The following is a 15,125-nucleotide window of genomic DNA, read 5'->3' on the forward strand; positions in this document are numbered from 1 at the left end:
AGTGCCCCAATGGTTGGTCCCGGGACTGGTTTTGTTCAATATTTTCATTGATGATCTGGAGGATGCACCCTCAGCAAGTTTGCAGATGACACTAAACTGGGAGGAGTGGTAGATACGCTGGAGGGTAGGGATAGGATACAGAGGGACCTAGAGAAATCAGAGGATTGGGCCAAAAGAAATCTGATGAGGTTCAACAAGGACAAGTGCAGAGTTCTGCACTTAGGACAGAAGAATCCCATGCACTGCTACAGACTAGGGACCGAGTGGCTAGGCAGCAGTTCTGCAGAAAAGGACTTAGGGGTTACAGTGGATGAGAAGCTGGATATGAGTCAACAGTGTGCCCTTGTTGCCAAGAAGGCTATCGGCATTTTGGGCTGTAAAAATAGGGGCATTGGCAGCAGATCAAGGGACGTGATTGTTCCCCTCTATTCAGCATTGGTGAGGCTTCATCTAGAGTACTGTGTCCAGTTTTGGGCCCCACACAACAAGAAGGATGTGGAAAAATTGGAAAGAGTCCAGTGGAGGGCAACAAAAATGATTAGGGGGCTGGAGCACATGATTTATGAGGAGAAGCTGAAGGAACTGGGATTATTTAGTCTGCAGAAGAGAAGAATGAGGGGGGATTTGATAGCTGCTTTCAACTACCTGAAAGGGGGTTCCAAAGAGGATGGATCTAGACTGTTCTCAGTGGTAGCAGATGACAGAACAAGGAGTAATGGTCTCAAGTTGCAGTGGGGGAGGTTTAGGCTGGATATTAGGAAAAACTTTTTCACTAGAAGGGTGGTGAAGCACTGGAATAGGTTACCAAGGGAGGCGGTGGAATCTCCTTCCTTTGAGGTTTTTAAATTCAGTCTTGACAAAGCCCTGGCTGGCATGATTTAGTTGGGGATCGGTCCTGCTTTGAGCAGGGGGTTGGACTAGATGACCTCCTGAGGTCCCTTCCAGCCCTGATAGTCTATGATTCTATGCTATTCTAAGCTTGCCCCCTCATAGTAATCGCTACTCTACAGTACAACACAGGGAGTGATGGGTAGTTTTTAATCAATGTCGCTTTCAGAGGTTTATTGTTCCTGGATAGGGAAAGAGAGGAATGCCACTTCAAGCAAAGTTGAGGTCTTGGTCTCCCCCAAGCCAGGGGGCTTCCCCTTCCCTTCAGGCCTAAGGGAGTTGGGCTTTGCGTGCGCTAGTAGTCTTCTGGGAGTGGAATCATTTTTGGAGGGGGGATCCCCTTAGAGGGCAGTACGGCCCCAGGTTTGAAGGGTGGCCCGTGAACCTGGTTCCCGCTGCCCTGGTAGGAGTAAGTGGGGTGAAGCCACTTACTTGGGGGGGCCAGGGAAGGCGCAATGTCCGCCCAAGGGCGGCCCTGGCTTGGAGCGGGGAAGGCCGGGAGAGCAGGCGCCGCACGCAGCTCATCGCTGGGACAGGCTCAGCCGGGCTTGCACGGCCCCCGCTGCGGCTGGCAGCCGACCGGGCTTGTCCCCTGGGCGGGCGGGGGAGAGCCCGGGCAGGGCTGCGGGGCTTTGCCCGAGCCGGAGGCGGGGAGCGGGGAATCACGTGACCGCGCGGGCTGGCTCGGCGGCTGCGGGGAGCCGGGCGGCTGCCGGGGCGCCGCGATCGCACTGAGCTGGAACTGCTAACGCGCCCGCGGCTGCTGCGGGGGGAGGACCAGCTCCCCCCCCCTCCTCCTCCTCCTCCGCAGCGCCGCAGGGACCCGCCGACCCCGGGCAGCCGCGGCAGCCTCTCCAGCAGCAGCAGCAGCAGCAGCAGCAGCACCGCCACCCGCAGCAGCACCATGGACCTTTCCTTCATGGCTGCACAGGTGAGTGGCCAGTCCCGCCAGAGGCACCAGATTACAGGGCCTGCTAACCCCCACCGCTCCCTTCCCCACAGGATCTGAGTCCCCCTTCCTCCCCAGAAACTCCACCTCCCCCGGGGGCTGCCCGGCCTTAGCCTCCAGTCCGGAGAGCTTGGCAGGTGCGCGGGGTGACTGAGACAGGGAGATGCTGCTTTCTCCCCTCTGCCTCGGCCTGAGGCTCGGGGTGGCCCGGGCCCGGCAGGGGCTGCTGCATTGCCACAGCTCGCCCCGCCAGAGGCTGCGAGAGGGAGCGGGGCGTGTGGATCAGAGCGGATGCATTGTGATAACCGATCTTCCCCTACTCCCTGCCCAGCAGGGAGGGTCCTTTTCCGAGTGACTCTGACGCTCTGTTTAGAACAGAGCGAGAGACCAGCACTGACCCAAACAGCTGGCAGCAGAGGGAGCGTTTTGTATACAGTCAATCCTGCTGGTTTGTGAGTGTTTTTTAAAGGGCACTTAATGATCATTTAAATTGTACATTGTCATTATTGGGCAAAGGGGAGAAGGGGAAAGAAAACCAGCAAGATTTCAAAGCCAGCCAGCACCCTTTCACATACATGCATCAGATGAAGTGAGCTGTAGCTCACAAAAGCTTATGCTCTAATAAATTTGTTAGTCTCTAAGGTGCCACAAGTACTCCTTTTCTTTTTGCGAATACAGACTAACACGGCTGCTACTCTGAAACCTGTCATAAAAAATTGTATTGACTTGATCGCATAAACTATTAATCACCATCACTTTCATAACAATCATTAATAATACCCAGAACAGTCGCTTTATTTTCTCAAAGACCTTCCAGGAAATCAGTAGGCACCATATTAATAAGAACTCCTATGCACAAATCAGCATACAGCACAACAGCTGTTTACACTGAACAGAGCTGCACTTCTGAAAATGGAGCTGCTGTTCTCCATAAATAGTTTCACAGTTGCCCCTCTACTGCGAGGTTTATATTCTTGCAGGGGCACAAGAGCAGCAGCATTAGAAGCAAAATCGTATTTTTTAGTTGCCTATTGGTACTCAGCTGGCTGCCAGACCATTTGTTTATATCATGTTTCGCTTCAAGTTTATGCCAGGTGATTTCATGTTAAATTGGATTATGTTGTATGAAGGGAGCAGCAAGCATGAAATTTTTCCAGTGCTAATGTCTGCTGGGTGCCTCCAAGACTGAAATATGGTTGTATAAAATCAATGGTCATCTCCTTATGCAGCCCTGCTTTCTATTATATTTATTTTTGTTTTCAAATTTGAGTGAGAACAATATTTTTCCCACCAGAGCCAGAGATTATTTTATCCCCTGAAATATTAATGGGAGTACAGTGCACAATTTGTTTTTCTCTCTTTAAGCGTGTGTTTGTGCGTGTCTGTATGTTTATATATATTATTTTCTGGTTCTGAAAACTGTTTCTGTATATGTCATGTGTATGCGCAAATGATGACATGCTACCAAATAAGTTCTGTGGGGTAGTCCTATAAATATACAAGGAAATAAACATTCACTATGGGGAGAGCAACTCAATGGTTCCAAAAGAAAAGGAGTACTTGTGGCACCTTAGAGACTAACCAATTTATTTGAGCATAAGCTTTTGTGAGCTGCAGCTCACTTCATCTGTAGCTCATGAGAGCTTATGCTCAAATAAATTTGTTAATCTCTAAGGTGCCACAAGAACTCCTTTTCTTTTTGCGAATACAGACTAACATGGCTGCTACTCTGAAACCTGTCAATGGTTCCAGATATCCTCAAGGCCAAGAAATGTCTGTGAACTGGGTGGTACTATCATGTTTTTTTTGTATTTTGTTTTGAAGAGAGAAGCTGTATCTAAGATATGCTATGAAAATACAGGGTTTTAGGCCAATAGGGCATCTTCAATAGACTTTTAGGATACTTTAAGGTCATTTTTAGTTGGTTTGTTTTTTGTTTGTTTGGTTTGTTTTTTATAGAGAAATGGGTATGATCTGCAAAATTTGGAACTTTTCCAAAGATTCAGCCCATCTCTCTGTAGAAATATACTAAGGGCCAAATTCTGGTCTCACTTTACATCAGTGTAATGGCCTGGACACTGCCTACAATTGCATTTTATGAGTGTAACAGAGAGCAAAATTTGGTCCCAAGTGTGCTGTATTTCATTAATGGGATGGTAGTGTTCTCTTGTATGCAGTGCTCTCCCTCTCCACAGTCTACTTTTTCTTGGTGTAGGTATCGAGCTATGTCTTCCTGAAGGAGGACTGACCCCGTTGCCCAAAAGTGAAGTAGTCTCTTATATTTAGTGGGAGTGTCCATAAGAAGAATATTCTATAAGCAATGCCATACTGCGGAAAAAAATCAGTGGCTCATCTAACCTGCTCACGTTCCTTCAACAGAGGCCCGTTCTGGATTTTTCAAAGGAAACTATCATATATGCCAAGTATCCCTGTTTAAGAGGGAATATACTTCTTTAGTTACAGAGTTTTCTATGGTCTCCATTACCATAGTCCATGGGTGCCTCAAAATCACTGATGCCTTTATCTGCATGGCACCACTGTGAGGAAGAGAAATATTATCATCCCTATTTTACAGTTGGGGAACCAAGGTAGAGGAAGATTAAGTGATTGACTGAAAGCCACAAAGAATGTCTGTGGCATAATCTGAAATAGAACCAACGTCTCCTGAGCCCAGAAGCTGTGCCTTAAGACCATCTGCATTCCTTTTTTAGCACTATATCTGCTGTTTACTGTTCTCATTCTAAAAATCCTGCTTTCCCCGTCTTCAGTGTATTCAAAAAGATGAAGAGGTGGGCCCTTATTTTCTCCACAAAAGTCCCCTATTAATAATTTTAATAGGTATAAGATGTAAAATCTTCTTAATGTACTAAATTATGCAATAGGAATGTGTGGGTGTGTTTCTTCCTGACCCTCCAACTTTTTCCTTGAAATATGAACATGAATAGTCTCTTTAAGGTCCTACCTGGTAAAGTTTCAGAATCTATTCTTTATATGTATGTCTGCGTGTTTTTTTTTTTTTTTAAAAAGGAGTACTTGTGGCACCTTAGAGACTAACAAATTTATTAGAGCATAAGCTTTCGTGAGCTACAGCTCACTTCATCGGATGCATTTGGTGGAAAAAACAGAGGGGAGATTGATATACACATACAGAGAACATGAAACAATGGGTTTATCATACACACTGTAAGGAGAGTGATCATAGGGCCTAATCACATCAGCCACACTATCAGAGGCTCGTTCACCTGCGCATCTACCAATGTGATATATGCCATCATGTGCCAGCAATGCCCTTCTGCCATGAACATTGGTCAAATTGGACAGTCTCTACGTAAAAGAATGAATGGACACAAATCAGACGTCAAGAATTATAACATTCAAAAACCAGTTGGAGAACACTTCAATCTCTCTTGTCACTCAATTACAGACCTAAGAGTGGCTATCCTTCAACAAAAAAGCTTCAAAAACAGACTCCAACGAGAGACTGCTGAATTGGCATTAATTTGCAAACTGGATACAATTAATTTAGGCTTGAATAGAGACTGGGAATGGATGAGTCATTACACAAAGTAAAACTATTTCCCCATGTTATTTCTCCCCCCCCCACCCCCCACTGTTCCTCAGATATTCTTGTTAACTGCTGGAAATAGCCTACCTTGCTTGTCACCATGAAAGATTTTCCTCCTCCTCCCCCCCCCCACCCCCGCTGCTGGTGATGGCTCATCTTAAGTGATCACTCTCCTCCCTTACAGTGTGTATGATAAACCCATTGTTTCATGTTCTCTGTGTGTTTATATCAATCTCCCCTCTGTTTTTTCCACCAAATGCATCCGATGAAGTGAGCTGTAGCTCACGAAAGCTTATGCTCTAATAAATTTGTTAGTCTCTAAGGTGCCACAAGTATTCCTTTTCTTTTTGCGAATACAGACTAACACGGCTGCTACTCTGAAACCTGAGTGTTTTTAAAGTCAGTTATTTGTGGTGTTAATATCCTGCTGCAGTGAGTGCTAGAGAGAGAATGAGATCATCCCTCCATGGATCTGTGTATATACAGATCTCCCTCTCCTGTGGTGAGGAGAGGTGGAAGGTCTGCTGCCTCCAGAATGCTATTTCCCTACATCTCTGCCTGGACCCTCTGAAGGGAGAGTTGCTGGTGTAGGGTCCATTCGGGGATAGGGTGGAGACTGGGCAAACTAAAGGGGGATTGAGTGGACTGAGGCAGGGACAAATGATTGGACTGTAGGAGGAAAAGGTTAAACAACCTGGAGCTGTATTATCTTTTCCACACGGCGCCGCCCCCACCCTGTGGTCCCGGGAATTGCCATGGCCACAGGAGTCCCTGGGAGTGCAACTCCAAAGCCATGCTGCCAGGGGCCAGAGCCAGTGTAGAGGCAGAGTGCCCCTATGGGCCTTCTGTGATTTTCCCAGGAGCCAAATGAATTCCAAGGGATCTGCCCATTGGGGGAAATGGGGGAACTCCATGAGGAGATCCTTGTGTAGATTTCCCTCCATAAAACCCTGTTGCATAGGAGGGGATGATTTGGGGTATTATGTGTATATTATGTAAATCCATGTTAAGAGTTGCTATGTTTAGTAGAGATGCCCAACTAGCCTTCACTAGACTTTTACCACAGCACCTCTTACTCTGTCTTCGTTCTGAATGAAACAATCCTTTCCCAAGTAGAATTTCATACAGACAGACACACATCTCTCATTTTTGTTGCCCTTCTTTTTCCGCCTCCTTTTCCTACTGTTTTTGTAATTCAAAGCCAAGACGTATGGTCTGTTTGACATAACGGCATTATCCTAAGGGTTCCAATGCTCAGTGTTGTGGTCATGTTGCCTACTGTATTTATGCAGTTCTTCATCTTTCAAACTACCCCTTGGCTTTCAATCTGCTCGGTGTGGCTGGAGCCATCTGTGTCCATAGCGTCTGTGGTGACATGGTGCACTGAGTTGGCCCTGCTTGACAAGGCAAGTGAGGAGTTGGTGGTTAAAGGAGAGGATGTATGAGGACAGGAGATGAGATGGGGGCAGGAGGAGATCCAATAAGATTGTGTTTGCCATTTTACAGCATAAATGCCAGATGCATAAATATTATACCTGATTTTTATGACAAGGTAGACGGTGCTTATGAGCGAAGAGCATAGCTAGCCACAAAGGCAAGGATCAAATCTTAACTGAATTTCCTTGCTCTTGTGAGTTCATCAGGCCATTAATATTCCTGTGAGAGAGGCTTTGTACATTGATCTTTAAGTAAAGCATTCTAACAATACATCAGGGATAGGCAACTTTAAGGTAGCAGAGGACCACTAAAACCCTTTGTTTTTAGGCTACATATTGCATAACTCAGAAATGTTTGCTACAAATAGCCTGTTGACTATAAAAATAACTATGTACTAAGAGTGTAAAACTGAAGTGTTTTTAAATATAAAAGCCCCTTATAGCTCAACTTTTAAATACATAAAAAAGAGTTTAAACAAATCTTTTATGAACCTTTTTTTTTCAGTGTGCAGAAGAGCAGGGGATTGGGGTTGTCCATTAATTATGTAACACATTAAGGGTAGATCCTTAATTTTCATGTTTGTTTCAGTGTTACAAGAGTGAGAGGAAGGTCTTAAAAAAAATCACTAGAAAAGGTGTTATATAATTTATGGAGAGCCCCTTAGTAAATGAAAATAACAAAAAATAACTATGAAAGATGTTTTTGTCTTTTTTGCTCTCAGTCTGCCTCCTCTCTGCTTCCAGTATACAAGAGATGTTGGCATGCAAGTGTTGAGCTATATTGTAGTATGTATATTTTACCTTTGCATGCTGTGTGTTCACCTGCAAGAACATTTGTACTGTAAATAATCTTAGAAATAAAATTGGCTTCTCTTTATTTTACATAGAGATTCAGTCTTTCAAAATAACGGCCCAATTCTGTGAGGTGCTGAACACCCTTAGTGTGCAGTGGGAGCAGAGGGCATGCAGGACTGAGCCCTGAATTCTGACTGAATATCAGAAAGCTGTGCTGGTTAAAAAACTGATCTAGTTTAGAGGGGAAGTGAAAGCAGCTATACAAATAAAAAACAAATAGAAGAAAGAGGAAATTGATAATAATGAATATAAATAATAAATTAGAAACTGTAGAAAATTGATAAGGGAAGCAAAAGAACACAAGGAGAACTCTATGGCCAGCAGAGTTAAAAATGATAAGGAGTTTTTAAAATATATTAGGAACAAAAACAACCATGACAGTGATATTGGTCCATTACTAAATGGAAATGGTAAAATTATCAATAATAATGCAGAAAAGGCAGAAGCATTCAATAAATATTTCTGTTCTGTATTTGGGGGGAAAACAGATTATATAGTCTCATCATATAGTGTTGATAACACTCTTTCCTAGTCTAGTATCTCTGGAGGATATTAAACAGAAACTACTGAAGTTAAACATTTTAAAATCAGCAGGTCCAGATAGCTTGGATCTAAACGTTTTTAAAAGAGCTGGCTGAGGAGCTCACAAGACAGTTTAATGTTGATTTTTTCAAAAAGTTTTGGAGCACTGGACAAAATCAAAGACTGAAAGAAGGTGACTGTTGTGCCAATTTGGGGTAAATGAGATGACATGGGTAGGCCTGTCAACCTAAGATATTGAAGTGGCTGTTCTGGGACTTGATTAATACAAAATTAAAGAAGGATAACATTGTTAATGGAAATCAACATGGGTTTATAGAAAATAAATGTAATACAATCCAATTGCTGGAAGCTAAAGCTAGACAAATTCGGACTGCAAAAAAGGTATCAATTTTTGATTGTGAGGGAATTAATCCCAACAGTTGTGATGGATTCTCCATCACTGACAATTTCAAAATCAAGGTTAGATATTTTTCTAAAAGGTATTTTTTTGGAATTATTTTAGGGAAGTTCTATGGCCTGTGTTGTATAGAAAATCCGACTAGATTACAATGGTCCCTTCTGGCCTTGGAATCTATCAATTATTTTGTCAGTGACCACAACCCAGTACTGGGCAAAGATGTTTTTTTTTGGTTTTGTTTTGTTTTTTTGTTTTTAAAAAGTCTGTAATTAGACAACAACTTTAAATGATGTTTAAAAAAAATTGAAAAAAAAAAAGGTTATATGGTCTTCAGTGTGACACATATCATTGCTATCGTACATGCCAATTGTATAAGTAGTTTCAGTTAGTTATTTTTTAGGATTTACATTTGCAATATTCCCCTACCCCCACAATGTTTAAAGGATTAGAAAAGATAGGAGTAATTTTTGCTCCATAGTTAAAGAGAAAATTGAAGAATCCTCCTTTCCTTTTTTTGTATTTTTATTGCACTATGTGCTATATAAACCACTACTATTTTCTGAACTCCATCAATGTCCTTTGCATTGTACCAAAAAAAGAGTACCTGGTAAGGAAAAGACTAAGCCATTTAAGACTCTAGAGAATGTGGTCAAGATTCTAAATGAGTTCATCGGCACAAGTGTAACTTACAAATTAAATTATCTTTGTGTTCTGCCTGGTTCAAAAGATTTTTTTGTACAACTGAGAATCCAAGATCAAGTTAAAGTTAACTCTTAGGCCTGGAATTTGGGTTTGCTCAGATTAAGTACAAATTCTTGATGTTGCTAGAGTGAGTTTTCTAACCTTGAATTTATGCTAGGGCTAGGTACATCTTATACCTTGTTCTCCATAGACATTAAAGTGCACCTCAGCAGTGCACTGTGGAGGTTAAAGAAACACATTTAAAATAAAAAGAAAAGGAGTACTTGTGGCACCTTAGAGACTAACAAATTTATTTGAGCATAAGATTTCGTGAGCTACAGCTCACTTCATTGGATGCATCGGATGTATCACAAGTCAGCTTTTTAGACTTAAAAGCCAAATCCTCTTTGATCCTTAGCATCCAACATTAATAATCCTACCTAAGTGGATGCAGACCTCCCCTTATATGAAAATATAATCATTTCAATACAAACTGGCATAAACACTTACAATATAGTAAGGCACCATAAATTCCTCTACCAGCTTTGCTGTTTTCCAAAAGTTAAAGTAATTTTCTTTGGCATCCTTTAATCAATACAGATCCAGAATGTCTTGACCCATAATAAATTGAATCAACCTATTTGGAAACTAAAAGATCAGAGATAGGCCCAAGCTGCAAAATTCAGGTCCAGATCCAGGTTTCAATTTCTCAAAGTTCAGGGCATCTTTTAAGATCAGGGGTTTTGATATGGCCCATTATAGAGATATGGGCCACTTGTGAAACTTAGATACAGATCAAATTCCACCCCATGCCCCCTCAACACATAAGTGGGTCATGTTCAGATCCAGGACATTTGTTGGGGCCCATTACTATACAAAAGGCTATCTGCTTCGGGGGCTCTGGTGTGAGTAGTCTTTGGTGTGGCCTGTCTGGGATTCGATGCCATATGTGATTGGCAGAATCTTAAAGGAAATATCTCTAGCTGCAGAAACGGTAGAGACTAAGACAGCATCCCCAAATCTCATGTTGCTTCTCAGGTACAGAATCATTGTGCAAGAAAAGTTTTTGCACTTCATTCTGCAGAGACTTGGTTTGGTTTGTGAAATTCTTACACTGCGCATTGGAAGAGGCTGCTTTGACCTAGCATTATGGGCTGGATCCTGGGCGATGCTGAGAACTCTTGACTCCTTTCCAGCAACGTGTGCTGTCCTTTAAGAACATGAGTGGTCCCACTAACACCAATGGGGGCATTCATCTGCTTAAAGTGAAGCACATGCTAAAGAACTTTGCTCAGCACTTTAGGGAATCAAGACCTATCAGAGTGGGAGGAAGAATACAATTATAGAAGTACTTTATCTCATGCTCCAGGAGTATCCCAAATAAAGCTGGTGTTTTGGAAAGAATAATTATAAAGTGATTAATGTCAGCAATTGTCTATTTCTCCCGCCTGTAAAAAAAAAAAAATCAGTGATAAATATTCCATTGGAAATTACTATATGCAGTGGAGTTGTAGCCATGTTGGTCGCAGGGTATTAGAGAGACAAAGTGGGTGAGGCTATATCTTTTACTGGACCAACTTCTGTTGGTGAGAGAGACAAGCTTTCAAGCTTACATAGATCTGAAGAAGAGCTCTTTTATTTCTCTCACTAATAGAAGTTGGTCCAGTAAAAGATATAGCCTCACCCACCTTGTCTCATTGGAAATTACTAAAACTTTTAGGGAAAGAAAGGTAGGTGGGTAGGAGGGTGTGTCTGTGTGTGCGTGCACCTTTTTGTGAACACCTGGGTTTCACATTCATTAGTTTGTGTTTTTTGTGGGGTTTTGTACATGTGCATGGATACACAGTTTGCAGAGAACAGTGCCCCTCTTTGCTGTCAGTTTTATGTGGCAATCAGCTAATAACTGAATTTTATGAAGCATTAGAATTATTTTTGTTTTATTTTATAAAGACAGATTTTATTTCTGTCTGTTATGAACCACCACATCCCCAGTCACTACATTCTGAATCTTTGACAATTAGTATCTGAGTCTTTTTTTAAATTTCCTGCTAGTGCAAAAATAAAATAGATAAAAATATTTGGAAACAGACATTGGTATTATCCATCAACACTCCTTTTTGTTTTTTTGGGGTTTTTTTTTAAGGATTATTTCCCAGCTTTCTTATGGCAGGAGTTCTGCTGGGGCCCATTGTAAAGAGGAAATTGCAAGAGGTGAAAGTGTGGAGAGGAACCAAGATTGAAGAAGCACCACATGCTGGTTGAATATACTGTTTGTTCTTATGTGCATATTTTCCCCTGCCGTAAGACCCCAGTACGGCAGTGTTCTGGGCACTCTTAATAGGGCTGAGCACTGTCAACTCCTTTAAAATCAACGTGAAGTGAATTCTTGGAGTACTCCCTCCATTCTTATATTACTGGGTTCTAAGCGTATATAAGCAGAGTTGCAATGTGAATTCTTTAGAAAATTTAGCCCTGAGTTTTATACAAATCCCTTTTTAATGGACATAGACTGAATCTCACAATGCAGGAATAAAGTGCAAAGAGCAAAGCATGCTAAATTAGACAGACACTTTATGAAGAATGAATAAATTGACCGACTTTACTGGCAAGTAACATTCATTGTGGGTTAGAAAGTTATCATTAGTTGTTTTAATTATAATAATCATTACTGTTGTTACGGGGGGGGTTATGGACCATGTGGCAGGGCTGGCTCGCTCCTGTCCCTGCTCAATTCCACAAACAGCTCAGAGACCTTTATGCTGGTAAAACACCCAGCGCAGTTTATTTACAATGCTGGTTCCCATTACTCTTGTATACTATACAGCCTTACACCTAGGAAGCCCCCAGCTTAATTAGCCTTTTAGTTCTCCTCAGCCCATCAATTAGGCCCAGCTCTTCTTAATGAGGTCTGCTCTGGAGAAAGTACAGCAGTTAGAACTGCAGTGACCAGAGTGCTGGCTTAGCTGCTGTTGCTCAGTACTCTGTCGCAGGCTGATACACTTTCTTGAGAATTTTGTATGGCTGCTATAGATATTGGACAAGATTCTGTGGCCAGTGTATGGTCGCTTTGCATCACTTCTCCACCACAGCATTCCTCCTAAGGCCTCTCTGCGAGTGGGAGAAACTGCCTGGCAGAAGCTTTCAGTTGTGTTGGAGATGCGGTTGAGAATTAGGGAGTCAGTTCTGGCTCTTGATGCACCTGTTCTAATTCCTGTGCCAGACAACACTCAGCATAGAAGAGTTTAACCCAATGAGACCATTTTATTTTTTTTAAAGCAAACTATTTCCCTGCCCCACTCAGAAAACCCAAAAACAAACCAAAACTTTGAATGAGACTTAGAGCTACAAAATGAGAATCCATTCTACTGCTTGTTTGAACATTATCAAATCATAGTGTCACTTAAAAACCCAATTTGGATCCTTCAGATGAAAGGCACAGTAATGTAGAAAGTGGAAAATTAGAATGGTAGCAGAAGTAAATTCAGCATTGACCAACTTTGTTAGCATGCTCAGTGTACCTGCAAGGACTTTCATGGCAGAAAATCCCTTCAGTGAATGTTCTAAGAATCCTCCATCTATCCTTCAGAGCTGGGTGTGGTATTCTGTCCCATCTTGTGGCACCAAGACCACTTAGAGAGAGATAAAATGAGTCTGCTCTTCAGCCTTAGCTAGCAGCCAGTTGGCTTTAAGCTCATACGGTAGACTGGAGGCTCATGCACTAAACTCCAGAGGTCCCTGGTTTGATCCCGCCTGCTAACGACCGGGGTCTGTCAGCATTACAAGTAGGGGCTCGTCTGGGATTTCAACTGGGAAGTCTCTGGACGTGCTTCCCCAGCTAGGAGAAGTATGTAACCCACACACCTTCTGGGTGTGGTGTTCTGTCTCCTCTAGTGGCACTGAGACCACTTAGAGAGATTAATGAGTCTCAGACAGTTGGCTTTTAGCTCATGCGGTAGAGGCTCATACACTAAACTCCAGAGGCCCCAGGTTCAGTCCTGCCCACTGACAACTGGGGGTCTGTCAACATTACACTAGGACTAGGCACAAGCAGACTAAGCAATTGCTTAGGGCAGTGGTTCTCAACCAGGGGTAACGTACCACTAGGGGTACGCAGAGACCTTCCAGGGGTACATCAACCCATCTAGATAGTTACCTAATTTTACAATAGGCTACATAAAAAACCCTAGCAAAGTCAGTACAAACTAAAATGTCATATAGACAGTGACTTGTTTATACTGATCTATATACTATACACTGAAATGTAAGTACAATACCTATATTCCAATTGATTTATTTTATAATTGTATGGTAAAAATGAGAAATACTGAAAAATTGCTTAGTAATGTGCTGTGCCACTTTTGTGTTTTTATGTCTGATTTTTGTAAGCAAGTATGCTTACAAAGTGGGGTGAAAGTTGGGGGTATGCAAGACAAATCAGACTCCTGAAAGGGGTAGAATAGTCTGGAACGGTTGAGAGCCTCAACAGTTAGTGCCTCAAGCAGCTCAAGGGGCCCCCTATTAATTATGATCTGTTTTGGGGGGCAAAATATTCCTACTTAGGACTCTAAATGGGCTAGTGCCGGCACTGCTATGATTTCACAATCCCTTGCCTAGGTGAGTGTTATAAAAAGAATCCGCTAAATCAGAGGTCCCCAAATTGTGGGGCGTGCCCCCTAGATGGCACAGAGGAACGTTTGGGGAGGGCGTGGCTGGGCCAGCACCCATGGGGCATGGGGAGGGAACACCACACAGCTCTGCTCCTGGTCCCAGCCATGGCTGCCAGTTCTGTGCCTTGAACTCTGCTCCCTGCCCACGCCCGGAGCCCGGCTGCCAGCCCCATGTCCAGGGCTCTGTTCCTGGCCCCTCTTCTAGGGTCCTGGCTGTCAGCCTGGCTGCTAGCCTGGTGCCCCAGCTGCTGGCCTCGGGCTGAGGCTCTGCCCCTAGCTGCGGTCCCAACCTCGACCCCCTTACCCTGGTCTGTGTCCCCCTCTCCCAGAGCTGGCCCTGGCTCCTGTGGCGGGGGTGGGGGAACAGACAGGGTAAGGGGTGAACACGAGATAAAGTGTTTGGGGACCACTGCCCTAAATGGATTACAAAGGCCATCATGTAAAATGGGTGCCTTAAAATAGAAATGGTAAATCAGTGTTGCTCTTAATAAAAAAGTGCTTTCAACAGACGAGCACTGTCATCTCACTGGAGGTCCACCCAGAGCAGCAGTGGATCGGAAACATTTGTGCCATCCACGAAGGGCCTGATTCTCCTCTCAGGGCTAAATCAGGACTAATTCCATCGGCATCAATGGAGTAACACCAGTGTGAAACCAATAGAAGTGAAAGGAGAATCTGGCCTGCATATTGTTCATGCCAGAAGCACAAATAGCTTGATTATCTGGGGTGTCTGTAATTCCCATTGTAGGGCCAGGGGCCAGATGCACTCAGGGGTGCATTTTGAAAAGTTAAGTGATGCACAAACCTTGCACGGCCCTCACCTGCGGAAGAGCAAATTTAACCTACAAATGGTTAATGCCCTTTCCCTCCAATCCCAGTACATGGTTTGAAGATGTCTAGTGCTGAATGCTTGGTGAATGTCCTCTCCACAGCTCTGGGGGAAAACCAGGAGCAGAGGAAAACATTCCCCATTGTAAAAAGAAAAGGAGTACTTGTGGCACCTTAGAGACTAACAAATTTATTAGAGCATAAGCTTTCGTGAGCTACAGCTCACTTCATCGGATGCATTTGGTGGAAAAAAAATGCATTTTCCACCAAATGCATCCGATGAAGTGAGCTGTAGCTCACGAAAGCTTATGCTCTA

At 43.3% G+C, this 15,125-nt stretch overlaps 1 protein-coding gene across 1 annotated transcript in view; it reads left to right on the forward strand.

The window, feature by feature from the left end:
• Window positions 1–1,453: 1,453 nt before the first annotated feature.
• The window catches only part of C6H14orf132 (chromosome 6 C14orf132 homolog), a 76,356-nt gene continuing 62,684 nt past the window's right edge, over window positions 1,454–15,125 (forward strand). The window contains exon 1 of the mRNA XM_038406242.2: window positions 1,454–1,819. Within this exon, the coding sequence (XP_038262170.1) occupies window positions 1,793–1,819 (27 nt within the window). The 5' untranslated portion in view covers window positions 1,454–1,792. The remainder of the gene's footprint in view (window positions 1,820–15,125) is intronic.

The sequence above is a fragment of the Dermochelys coriacea genome, chromosome 6 (genome assembly GCF_009764565.3).
Source record: "Dermochelys coriacea isolate rDerCor1 chromosome 6, rDerCor1.pri.v4, whole genome shotgun sequence".
NCBI lineage: Eukaryota > Metazoa > Chordata > Testudines > Dermochelyidae > Dermochelys > Dermochelys coriacea.